Below are 12,721 nucleotides of genomic sequence, written 5' to 3'. Positions count from 1 at the left end.
AAGCACAGCTAGATAGGAAACCACAAGTTTTTCTCTGAGTGTAACTATACTGCTTTTTTTTTCCTTTTCTTCTTTTTTTTTTTTTTTTTTTTTTTTTTTTTTAAGATTTAAAGAAACTATTTTCCACAAAATATTCAAAGTGACTTTTGAGAAAATTTATTTGGACAAAATTCACATTGAAAATGTTGCAAATAAAAGGGACTAGATCAAAAACACTGTCCGTGTCTTTGGTGCATTGTGGGATATGTACAGTACAGGGATCACTCTGACACAGTAGAGGTCTGACAGCTGATAATTAAAAAAAAAAAAAAAAAAAAAAAAAAATCTTCTGCCTCAGAGTTTGAGCTGAGGCTACTTCTTCAGGCCAGTTTGGAGAAATCCTCGTAGGCGATGCTGACCCGTTTCCCCCTCTGTGGACCCTGAGGACGGCGAGGACAGAAAGATTCAAACTAACGTCCACATAATGCCCTCTTTGCTGCCGCTCCAAATATTAAAGCTCTCAGCACACTTCCTCGTCTTTTTCCTATTTTTTCCTCCCTGAGGCGATAAATTCAAGTCACAAAGTTTCAAATCATCTTTAAGTGTTAAATAATGCGTGAAAAATACCGAGAAGTTCTGATTTCACGACTGAAGTAGAGATTAAGGTTCTGAAATGGACTCGAGTGAAAATTTGAACCTTTGCCGATACAACACACTTCTTTTCTTCATTCAACTTGTCATAAACTGCTCTCAAAATAACTCATTTCCATTTAAAACGTAATGTTTTTAAGGTCTTAGTCTAGCAATTCAACCACTATTGATATAATCTGATGACTTTTCTTTGGATGAATGTTATTCTGAACTCAGAGATTAAAACAAGGGGAAAGTTCAGATTTTTGTCATCGGCAAGAATAAAAGCACAAACCTGAAAAATCCACTTAATATATTCATATTTCTCACTTTCAACAACTCTGCTGAATGATTTCCCAGCTTAAAAACGCACATTGGAATTATTCTGCTTTCTGAAGAAATACGAAATAAGATTTGTTCTATCTGTTGCACCACACTTTCAATGTGATAAAACTGACTCACCGAGTCGAGCGTTAGCGAAGCGCTGAAGTCCTTCTCCTCGATCCCCTCCAACACGGCCTCGGTGTCTCTGAACGGGCCGTTCAGGATCAGCACCCGCTTCCCTGCACAGGGAAACAGGCTCAGTGCTCACAAACGGCCGCTGTGCATGTGAATTAAACGTCAGAGGAACGGATAAACGCTGGAAACGAGGAGCAAAATGGGCCTTTTCTGACCATAATAATAAAAAAAAAAAAAAAAAAAAAAAAAAAAAAAACGTGTGTACATGTGTGTTGGACTATAAATAGTATCAGAAAAGTATTACAACGATGTGATTTGTGATATATATATATTTTTTTAAATAAACAAATTACAGCTGTCAATACCTTCCATTTATCAATTAGTGCAATTTCTGGGAATGATTTGTTATTAATTCTATTATTTTTTGAAATTGCCGAGTGTGAAACTGCTTCTGAAATTTCAGTTTACACGATGTACTCTGAGCATGTCTGGGACATAATTCCAGTATGGCTGAGAATCTTTCAACAACTCCAATTCGAGTTCTTGGGGTGATGATTCGATTCAGAAGCAATTCTTGATTCATAATCAACGCTCTTTAAGTGACAAAGGATGCCAGTTCTGAGTTGTAAACAGAGGGTTTAGTGTAGTGATGAGCTGAAACTGTAGGTGTGGCTGAAATAGCAATACTTGGAAATTTGAGATCGATGCAAATCTTATTAAATAAGAATCAGGATTTGGATGTGAACCGATTTCTGGCCTTGTTTGAGGGTTTTCAGCTTGGAGGGGATGTGTTGTTGCACCTGGTGCAGGGATGACCGTCTCCACGTGGTTTTGGTCCAGTTTCAGTTTGTCTCCAGAGTCGATCATCTTCACCACGGCGCCGTATTGATCCCGCACTTCCTGTGAAGACAAAAAAGAAGAAGAAGACAAAGGAAACAACCAAGAAGCAAACTACAATAAAGAACACAGAGACGGAGGAGAGAACGACTATAAAGAAGACAACGATGAAGACGAGGAGGAAGAAGACGCCCGTTACCATGACAACAGCTTTCTTCTTGTGGTACTTCTCTCCCAGTTTCTTCGTGACGACTTTGACGACGATGTTGGGCTGCAGCCAGTAATCAGTCCTGACTGCCTGCTGCTTCTTCTTCTTCTTCTCCTCCATCTGAAATCACAAAGCCGGTCAAAACACCAGCGGACACTAACCTGGAAACACACACAGACAAACACACACACACACCTCCATGATCTCCTCCAGAGCCGACTTCCTCTTCTTCTCCCCTCTGGAGTCCGACGGGTCTTTCCTTTTCATCGAGGAGGAGGAGGACGGCTTCAGAGCGCTGGCTCCCAGGACAGAACTGAGAAGGAAAACCATCCAGTTAGCAGAAGCTGGAAACACAAAACCATCAAAGTGAATTAAAACTTTAGTACCTCGGTTTGGAGGAGCCAGCCAGAGACGAGGAGGCACCCAGGTTGAAAGCAACTGAACAAAAACCGCAGAAGAAGAGAAAATTAAACATGAAAAAAGCCTTTCCTATGCCAAGATGCATTTTTGGGAATACATTTTTTGATGTTGGGCATCAGCAGATTTTACAGGATGAGCTTTATAATTATATCTTCCTTACAAATGTGAAAAAGGTTTCAAACTGTCAGAATTATTAACTATAAAATAATCTACTAAACACAGTGTTTCCTCCTCTTTTTATTGTTTAAATCCAAACAAAACACACCCACCTTTCTCTTCTTCACTCTCACGTTTGAGCTCAGTGAAAACTGTAGTTTCCTACAGAAAATAAAAAAGAAGAGGTTAAGTTAAAACCGTTCATCAGAATGTCCTCGGCTGCGTGGCGTGCCGCCGCTCACCTCCACCTCCTTGCCGTCGCGGCCTCGGCGGACCTGCTCCTCGATGAACTTGGCGCTGCGCTCCTCGTCGTCCAGCTCCTGCTTCTTCTTCCTCGCCTGCTCCTCCTGGCGGCGGATGGTCTCGGGGTCGCGGTCGATGTACTGGATGTACCAGCCCTTCGGGGTCTCGTCAACTTTGCACAATCCTGACAGACAAATTCCACCGTTTAGTACAAAGTTAGTGAAACATACAACACAAAAGAACAACAAAGACACAATAAATGGCAATAAAAGACTGCACAGAATAATAGATAATAACAGAGCTCATAAAAAGACAAACAAGAGAGAAAAGTAGAAGCAAATATACTAAAAATTGAGTGAAAAGTTGGACAGATTAAAAAAATGGAAATAAGAACAAATCCAGGAAGGGAAAGTGTTTTTGGAGAGGGTCTTTAAGTCTTCTGACCTTTCCTGCCCAGCCACTTGGTGAAGTCTGTGAGCGTCTCCCACTGCGTGGAGTTCATATGGATGTGTTCCCGGTCACTGATGTACTCGTTGTACACGATGTTGTTGTGAACTCTCTTGGTTCCTGTGGACGAGAGAAGAATTAAACACAAACACAAAGATTTAAGCGACCGCTAAATCGCATCTGGAGGACTTCACTCACCAAAGCGTCTTCTCAGCAGCTCCAGGAAGCCGCTCTTGAACTCACTGGGACAAAAACAGACGTTTTAAAAAAATAAAACTCAGTGGTTTTAAGTGGCAATACAGGACAAGTAAAATATTTTGGGAAGAGGTAACTAAACAAGGTAGCTAAACAAGACTGTTGTAAAAATTTTGGACTTTGATTTCTTCTGAATGTATCATTATTATCAATAACTGTTTAATCTGGATTCCCACTTGTAACAAGAAGCAAATCTGTGGTCTATTTTGTGCAACATACAGGAGAGAGTTAACATTTTATCTTTTGAAGCTGTATGAAGGGAAAGATAAACACTGATACCCGGAAGTAAAATACAAACACGTTTAATGATGGACACACACTCACTCTGAGAAGTAATCCATGAATTTCGAGGGGTTTTCTGAGGCCAGCAGCAGCTGCCGCTGGTGGGACTCCGACATGCAGTGACATTTGAAGCCATTCTGTCAACGAAAATGAACAAAATGTGAGCGTAAACATCCAAAAGTATGTCTATTTTTTTTTTTTTTTAAATAGCGTATTCAGATTACACTAGCCGACTCACCTCGTCTCGACACTGTTTCTGACACATCTGACAGTACCACCTCAACTTCTGAAGGCCTTTGGCTTTTATGCGGTTACTTATCGCCTTCGGCGACAGAAAATCCGCTTTCCCCATTTCAAAACAGCAAAAACAAACTCAAAAACGCGACAAAAATAAGAAAGAACGCGAAAAAGAGACGAGAAAAACACGAACCGCTTCGAAACGTAGTTTCCGCTCGTGACGTCAGAGTCTCGCGATAGTTCATGTGTAGTTCAGGAACTACACCTCAGCTGGGTAATTTAAACTTTCATGTCTGCTCCCTTAGCAAAATAAACATAAACCATGCTGAAATATTTGTGAAGTTATGATGTGTATTTGGTGTACGATTTGATGAATTCAAAATATGAAACTGTTCTTGCTTTTCGTTTTTTGCCTTTTACAGTTTCTCTTTTAATCGGTGATGTGGGACGAGTCTGTGAAGTTCTCAATCTTCCAATGCTTTCTGGCCGCAACTGAAGGCAACATCTCTCCATGTCGCCTTTATCTTGCGCATGCGCAGTCCCGCGGGTCTGACCTTCACTGGAGTAACCATGTTCGCCCGGACCAGCGCTTTGGTTTTCGCCCCACAATGGTAAAGTTAAGCCCATCTGAACATATTCTAAGGAACATTTATCTTTATTCTAATATTTGGACGTGTGATGGATGTGTCTTGGGTACAAGTGTGCGGCGTTTTGAGTGCAGTATTTGCAGTCATTGAGTGCAAGGACGTGCAGGCCGCGATAATGAATGACAGTGGTGTGCTAAAAGCTAATGCTAACGTGATTTTTTTTAACTAAATCTGTGATATTTAACATTCAGTATAGATATGTCGGTTTACAGACAGCTTTATCTATAACTTATATAAAGTTAAAGAAAGCCAAAGAAATGTAGATAAGTTTAACAAAGTGTCAACGCTCCTAAGTTATCGGACGCTAGCTTGCTGCATGTTAGCTTTAGCTGCGAAATACACTGACATCCAACTTTTTAATTGCAATAAGTTCATGCAGATCTGTGGTCATAACGCAGTAACAACATGCTTGCAGCTAAAACTCACATGCACCGTCTCTGTTCACAGTGGGCAGGTCAGGAACATGGCTACCCTGAAGGACAGTAAGTACTGTAACAGAAGACTTATGCAGAATGACACAAAAAACGCACCAAAACAGCGTCACAATTCACAAACACAAACTGAATAATATCAGCACCAATCTTGCACTTTTCTATTGGAGGACACAGCAGAGAGCTGCAGAAACACACTTACAGATTTATCCACACGCACTAAGTGAGCCTGTAATTGTTGTCATGAAAGTAAACTGCGTGCACAGTTTTCTGATTTAGAAAAAGTCAACAAGGTCACACAGTCAGGGACACGCATAATGTAGCTCATCCACATGGTAGCTCTGTAACCACACAAGTTGAATGACATTGTCTCAATCACATCAGTGTCTGACATTTTTAAATATCTTGAAATTGTTGTTGGATTTTGTAATTTCACTGTAGTAATTTTATTTTATTTATGTGATGTTCGTAGATCATATTTTGCAATTATCAAGCCCGTAATGACAGAGAGTATATTGCAAGAGGACAAGTTTTATTTTAATTTCAACAACACGAGTAATTTTCTGTAATGCATATACTTCAGATAATATTGGTTACAAATAGTATTAGTGCTAATAAAATTGCCCTGTCACGTGTTGATTTGTTTTAATAAACTGTCAATGAATGTAAGAACCACATTTCATCTAAGCTTTTGAAGGAAATGATAATTGACTGAGGCGTTATTCCTACATCCATAGAAGATTAAAATCCACATTAACTTTAATTTACCTGCACTGTTGTTCAGCTGTGACCAAAATTATCACAACAAATTAGAATTTGATTACAATATACCCTCTCACAGTCCTGTCTTTGTTTTTCCTCCAGTCACCATTCGGTTGAAGTCCATCAAGAACATCCAGAAAATCACAAAGTCCATGAAAATGGTGGCTGCCGCCAAGTATGCCCGCGCTGAGCGGCAGCTGAAGCCGGCCCGTGTCTACGGCACCGGAGCTCTGGGTTCGTCCAAACATCTCTTGTCACGGTGAAAATGATTTCAAGCTTTACGGTACATGAAACTAACCGGCGTTACTGTCTCCAGCTCTGTATGAGAAAGCTGAAATCAAAGCGCCCGAGGACAAAGCCGCCAAGCACCTGATCATCGGCGTGACCTCCGACCGTGGCCTGTGTGGCGCCATCCACTCCGGCGTGGCCAAGACCATCAAGAACGAGATCGCCAGCCTGACTGACTCCGGCAAGGAGGTGATGGTGGTCAATGTGGGAGACAAGCTGAGGGGTCTGCTGCACAGGTGGGAAGAAGTTCCAGCCTCACACACTTCTATGAAATGGGGTGGAAAAGGGAAAATGAAAAATAATCCACAATAATTCAACATTTTTCATTATTTTCTTGTGAAGGATCCAAAGTAAACTTTTAGATTTGATCTGAATGTCCTGGAATTTCTTTTGAAATAGTTTGAAAATGTGGCTCCGGTTTAGTTTTGCCATGTTTTTCCATCACTAGAACTCATGGACAGCACATCATCCTCAACTGCAAGGAAGTGGGCCGCAAGCCCCCCTCCTTCGGCGACGCCTCCATCATCGCCACCGAGCTGCTCAACTCGGGCTACGAGTTCGATCAGGGATCCGTGGTCTTCAACAGATTCAGGTTATGATTCCGCCGCGCTCATTCTAAGCAGCCACGAACACAAAGTGAGCCCATCTGAGAGCTGTCTCCTCCCACAGGTCTGTCATCTCCTACAAGACGGACCAGAAGCCGGTGTTCTCCACCGACACCGTGGCCAATGCAGGTACCTGCTGCTGGTTTCTTATTTTTTTTTATCCTTGAAGGTGTGGGTTTCTTCAGATTCAGCTCTCATCACTGGGGTTTCCTCCTCTCAGAGAGCATGGGCGTCTACGACGACATCGACGCCGATGTGCTGAGGAACTACCAGGAGTTTGCTCTGGTCAACATCCTGTACCTGGCTCTGAGGGAGTCGTCCTGCAGCGAGCAGAGCGCCAGGATGACGGCCATGGACAGCGCCAGCAAGAACGCCTGTAAGACTGCAGAGGGGACAAAACTTCTCCTTTCAAATATTTTAACTCCATAAATAAAATGTGTACAGAAAAGATCCTCAAGCTCAGAATGTAGGATTACCTATATTTTGTAGTGTCCTTAAACGCATCTCAGCCAGAGCACTCATTCTGAGCAGATGCTTTTTCTTTTCTCAGATTTATTGACATTTTACTGACAAGACACTTATTACCTTCCTGTTTCTGTTTCAGAGTTTTACCATTTAAATGTGACTTTCAGGAGACGTAAAGAAATTATTTTCTCAATTCTAATTTCAAATTGTGTCAGATTTGAGTTAATTTTTTTCCCCTTTGTAAAACAACAATCGTCATGATTTAGGATTCAATTTGTCATTCCTGTCCTGAAGTTAAACATTTTTCCTTAAAATGAAACTTTGCTGTTGAAATCTACCTTATTTTTGCTGTGTTTACAGAAAAGAGATATAATAAGACAGTTATTGGCTTCAATTAGTGACGCACTGGAAACAGAGCCAGTAATAATACTAACGTTACTGTGAGTACGATCTTTTTCTGACTTTGACTTCCTCCCTTGTCTCCAGCTGAGATGATTGACAAGCTGACGCTGACCTTCAACCGTACCCGCCAGGCTGTCATCACCAAGGAGCTCATTGAGATCATCTCCGGAGCCGCCGCTCTGTGAGTCTCTCCTTATTGCTGCTATCTGCCTCCGTCCATCCTTTCATTACTGTCCTCCTTCACTCTGCCAACTTCCTGACCTCTGAAACCTTTCCTCTCCTCCCAACAGATTCCCACTTAGCTATGCATGTCTTTTTTTTTTTCTTTTTTTACATTTCTCAAAGCTGTCACATCTTTTCATGACTAATTCTCCTCTCTGACCCTTCGCTCAACTCAGGAACTGAGGCTCGTCTTAAAGGCGGGAGGTAATGCTGTAGATCCCCCCAGAGAAAGTTTAATGAGCCTTTTCTGTAGCAGTGTCAGACATTCACCCCTCTAACAGACCAGATGCCCTTTAGCTTTAGCAGAGAACCTCCCGGGTCCAAAAGGTGATGTTTGATTCCCCTCAGTCTTCTCACTTTTATTTCTCTTTCTCATTCTCTCTTTGCAGATAAATGGGCCAGGTCATCGTTCGCCCGTAGCCCCCCCCCCCCAAAGTACTTCGGACACGCTGCTGTCGAGTCTAATGAACGTTTGTGCTTCTATTTGTAAAATATCCAGAGAAAATAAACCTCCTACTCAGAACCTTCGCCCTCTTCTTCAGTTCCTGTATCTGCCAATAAAATACTGAGATGAATGTCGGCTTGTGAGTCAGCCTCGTGCAGGGATTCAGGAGTGTCTCTTTCATTCATGTATTTTAGTTTACACCACTTCACTCAACCCAAGATGAGGTTTAAACTCTTGGATTCTGTTGTTCATATGCCATAAATTACAACATATCACTCGCTGCGCTCAACTACATGTAGAGCTTCAAGGCGAGCTGCTGAAGTTCACAGCATGAGGATGAAGAAGAGTTTGGAGAGTTTCAGAATCTCCTGGGATTTTCACCCTCCACCATCTCCTGGAATAAAGGTCTGAGAAAGAGGTAATACCCAGGGAATTAAACTACCTCGATGTCAGAGGAGAATAAGGACGGGGGTTCAGCTCATCTCCAAATGCAGAATATATCGATGCTGAAGCCACAGTTACAGGATCAACAAAACTGCACCATGAAAAAGACAAATCTAGTGCTGTCAGTTTTAATCGCATTGATCGCAATTAATCGTGATTAATTCATGGAGAGCTGTCAACAATTAACTTTTTTAAAGTTGAGATTAATCACAATGAAGAATCTAATCCTCATAAATCAGTCCCAATGTCAGGAGAAAGACTATTATCCTCTAGTTCTGTTCTTTGACCCAATTGGCAGACCTCAATGGATTAATCGTGATTAAAACTGACAGCACTAGAAAAATCATCACCTGATCTGAACATAATAAAGACAGTTCTGATGGTATACTGCAAGGTAGAGCTGATATTTTGGCTGATGTGTGTATAAATACATATGGAATGTCTCTCAGCAGTTTAAACTTGGAACAACACATCCTGTGAGTTTAGATCTCTTCTACAAATCTACTCATTAAAAATGATTTTTTTTCTCTAACATATTTGAGAAAAACAGCTTCAATATCTAGAATAAAATATGCAATGTGACATCTAATTAAAATTAATCCCACCTCTTCATCCATGTTATACTTTTTTTTTTAATACAAGTTTTATGTGAAACATTTTTCACAGATGAAACACCCACAAACACCCAATATTGAAACCTTGTACTCTCAGAATTCCCAAAAGGAGTTTCACATTGAGCATGAGTTCAACTGTTTTCAGTTTATTCTCTAATTTCTTTGAAATTCAAAACTTGGAGCGATTCAGAGTTTCTAGTGAACCTCGCAAAACCTTGACCTCCTCACTGAGAAACGAGAGGCCGGAGCATTCTCGAGGGGCCCTTACGATAGTAGTTTTACCATTCAAACAATACCTCATCCTACCATCAAACAACACCCTAATGCTCACAAGTTCACAAACTTGTTCTGAAGAACAAATACACATATGCATGCACACACGCATACACACAAATACAGCCTGAAGGGTGTCAATCTCAGAGCGTCGCTCTCCATGGTGCTGAAAGCTCAGATAAAAAGTCACGGGGTAAATCTGTACCGTCTTTGATACAGCTTCAATATGAAATGAAGACAGCTGGTCTAAAATTACACAATCTATTCAGATAGATATAGACACAGCGATCTCTCTTTTGGAATTCACGTATATTAGAAAAAAAAATAGACTCTGCGGTCTCTTATACACAAGGCACATTCATATAGCCAGGTGTTTAAGACCACAGCATTCTGATAAAGATAATATTTTGAAGGTTTCTCTGACTCACCAGTGGCTCCGATGTTAGGTTATGGGTGTAGCGCTAGCGGCTAGCATAGTGTTTAGCATAGTGTTTAACTTCCCTCCAAAGAGTTCGGACCAAGTGCAAAGAAAAAACTCCTTAATTCCGCACAGCCAATGCATTCATGGACAGTCGTAATGTAAGAATTGGCAAATTGGGAGCCCACCATCATATGCGTATACCTTCTTGCACACACTGCACATTTTATTAGAATAATTTATTCCGATTAATGTGACACATCACATGAAACGGGGCCCTATGACTTGTGGGCCCTGGGCGACCCGCCCCCTTGCCCCCACTCTGGCTCCGCTACAGAACCACGGTGACATATTGTAATATCAGGAGATGAACTTCCTCTACTTCTGAAAAGGATCTTAAACCAGCAAAAGCTGTTAAATTTCACTTTAACATCATGCGTAAGAATACTCTGAAATACAACAACCGTTCAGCAGCCACTGTTAAATCCTATCTGAAAGATCTATTTTTAGATAGCTGTATTGAAATAAAATTCCACCAGATGGCGCTGTTGTATAATAAATTTGACTTCTTTTACTCCAAAGTGTCTCTCCGCATCTGTTTGAAGCTCTCAAGTTCCCTCTGAGTGTGGAACAGCCACCCATCCCACTCCAAAAGGACTTCATGTTCCTTGATAACTGTGATTTTAACTCAGTTGATCCCATCTGATCTGATCTGATCTGATCTGATCTGATCTGGATTCAGATCCTTTCAGTCGATGTTCCTGTTTTATTTACTCTTAATCCAAATTGAGTGTTGATCCGTGGCAACAGTTTCCTCTAAATATAGACAGAAAGCAGAGGGTCTTCCTGGTTTGCATGTATTACTCTCTCTCTCTATCTCTGTCTATGTGTGTGTGTGTGTGTGTGTGTGTGTGTGTGTGTGTGTGTGTGCGCATACATGTCCTGCAGACCTTGTTTGTCTATTGTATTTGGGCTTGTTATTGTTTACTCCTGAGGGGAGTCGGGAGCGATTGCATCTGAACACTGAAATTACAGCGATGCCAGACTCTGATAAACACAGTCAGAGAGCAGCAGCCTTCTCATCTCCCTCCTCCTTCTCCTCTTCCTCTTCCTCCTCCTCCTCCTCCTCCTCACCCACATGGAGGCCCAGCCACCCCGCATGGCACAGATGAGGGTGAGGAGGTGCCGGGTTTTTTGTCGTCTTGGAAATTCTGATGGTAGATTTCAGTATTTTTCCAGGATTTTCCAGGACTTCAGTCAGAAAACGAGGGCAGGAAGTCGTCCCATGTGAGACGAAGGGTCAGAATGGAAAATTTAGAGTAACAATAATAGCAAAAAGATGGTACGCTTGTGATTGGTGCAGCTGAAAAATAGTTTTTCATGTAAACTAAAATCACACAAGAGGAAACAAGAACCTCTTGCAGTGAGAATCAAAACCTTCGAACTGAAATGCAAACCAAAGCGATTATGGTTCAGCTGTTTCCAGTATTAATCTCAATCTCTTAATCTCAATCTCACAACATTTTGTGCTTGTTGACTGATTTCAAGCAAATAATGTTGCTCAGACAGAGGGCGGTGTGAGCTGTTGTAATAAATATCTATTGGGAAACACCTGTTAATCATACTCATCTGAAACACTATCAATTTTTGAGAGATATATTGCCAGAACATTAAATAAAATGACTTTTTTTTTTTTCATAGAATATGAGAGCCAAATATGCTGACACGTGTTCCTGCAAATCATTTCTAACAGGCAGCATACTTCTGAACCTTCTAGTGGAAAATAGAGTAAATGTTCTGAACTTCTCTGATAGCTGTTGTATTCTGCATGTTTTAACAAACTCTTGCAGGCCGGCTTTGGACCACGGGCCTTATGTTTGACACCCCTGATCTTTATCCTTCTAATACAGCGATATGCAGCAGGGACATCAGGGGGATTTCTTGCATATGTCAAAACATATAGTTATTACATATTATCACAGTTATCATGAGTTTTGAACTTACAAAAAGAATAATATAAACTCAATCAATCCACTGTATCTAAATAGCATTTTGGGGCACTTGAGTTATTTTATAAATCAAGTATGTAAATTTAATTATAATTAAATGGTTGTTTGCTTCTGAGCAATTTGGATAATCAAATCTTTTGCGCTGCCATTTCTATTCTATGTGGAGCAACACTGAAAGAATTTCCCTTTGGATTATAAAGAATTCCTATTTTATTTTTTAAACATCATACGTTTTTGTTTGCTGAATTTGCCTTGAATTTATATGTTTCTAAATAATGAGGATTTGAAAACTTTCGCTTATAATTCAAGAAATGAAACCTTTCACTAGAATCCGAATTTTTCAGACCCAGGCTTTAGAGCCCGTCCAATTAAAAACCCCCGGTGTGAACGCTCGTCCAACCAAGCGGAGGAATGACTTCATGTTTTCCTATTCTTCTGCTTCTGTCACTTTGTTTATGAAGAAGAGTGTGTAACCGTGTTACGTGGCAGCCGTAATGAAAGGGCTCCGACATCTGAGTGAGTGCAGAGAAAGAGAAGGGTGTG

The 12,721-nt window shown here is 41.0% G+C and overlaps 2 protein-coding genes across 7 annotated transcripts; one reads left to right on the top strand and one right to left on the bottom strand.

The window, feature by feature from the left end:
• Positions 1 to 139: 139 nt before the first annotated feature.
• Positions 140 to 4,372, bottom strand: kin (Kin17 DNA and RNA binding protein). 2 transcript variants are annotated; one of them, XM_030113582.1, is made up of 12 exons: positions 4,155 to 4,372; positions 3,959 to 4,053; positions 3,578 to 3,621; positions 3,377 to 3,499; positions 2,932 to 3,116; positions 2,803 to 2,851; positions 2,500 to 2,551; positions 2,309 to 2,426; positions 2,105 to 2,233; positions 1,869 to 1,968; positions 1,072 to 1,172; positions 140 to 419 (listed from the first exon to the last, which is right to left on the bottom strand). In XM_030113582.1, exons 1-12 carry the CDS (start codon positions 4,266 to 4,268, stop codon positions 360 to 362), a joined length of 1,170 nt encoding a protein of 389 aa, XP_029969442.1. In that variant the 5' UTR covers positions 4,269 to 4,372; the 3' UTR covers positions 140 to 359. The 2 variants fall into 2 exon arrangements, with proteins under 2 accessions (XP_029969442.1, XP_029969443.1); XM_030113583.1 differs by lacking the exon at positions 140 to 419 and having other exon boundaries at positions 1,079 to 1,210.
• Positions 4,373 to 4,667: 295 nt separating this feature from the next.
• atp5f1c (ATP synthase F1 subunit gamma) lies at positions 4,668 to 8,553 on the top strand. Of its 5 annotated transcripts, none has more exons than XM_030113585.1 (9): positions 4,668 to 4,764; positions 5,248 to 5,282; positions 6,096 to 6,227; positions 6,310 to 6,517; positions 6,730 to 6,873; positions 6,951 to 7,010; positions 7,102 to 7,262; positions 7,838 to 7,934; positions 8,152 to 8,173. In XM_030113585.1, exons 1-9 carry the CDS (start codon positions 4,685 to 4,687, stop codon positions 8,156 to 8,158), a joined length of 924 nt encoding a protein of 307 aa, XP_029969445.1. In that variant the 5' UTR covers positions 4,668 to 4,684; the 3' UTR covers positions 8,159 to 8,173. The 5 variants fall into 5 exon arrangements, with proteins under 5 accessions (XP_029969445.1, XP_029969448.1, XP_029969447.1 ...); XM_030113588.1 differs by lacking the exon at positions 8,152 to 8,173 and adding an exon at positions 8,365 to 8,553 and having other exon boundaries at positions 4,669 to 4,764; XM_030113587.1 differs by lacking the exon at positions 8,152 to 8,173 and adding an exon at positions 8,365 to 8,553 and having other exon boundaries at positions 4,669 to 4,764; positions 6,951 to 7,015; positions 7,107 to 7,262.
• The last annotated feature ends 4,168 nt before the right edge of the window (positions 8,554 to 12,721 follow it).

The sequence above is a fragment of the Salarias fasciatus genome, chromosome 17 (genome assembly GCF_902148845.1).
Source record: "Salarias fasciatus chromosome 17, fSalaFa1.1, whole genome shotgun sequence".
Taxonomy (NCBI): domain Eukaryota; kingdom Metazoa; phylum Chordata; class Actinopteri; order Blenniiformes; family Blenniidae; genus Salarias; species Salarias fasciatus.
This window is presented reverse-complemented; position numbering and strand designations above follow the sequence as displayed.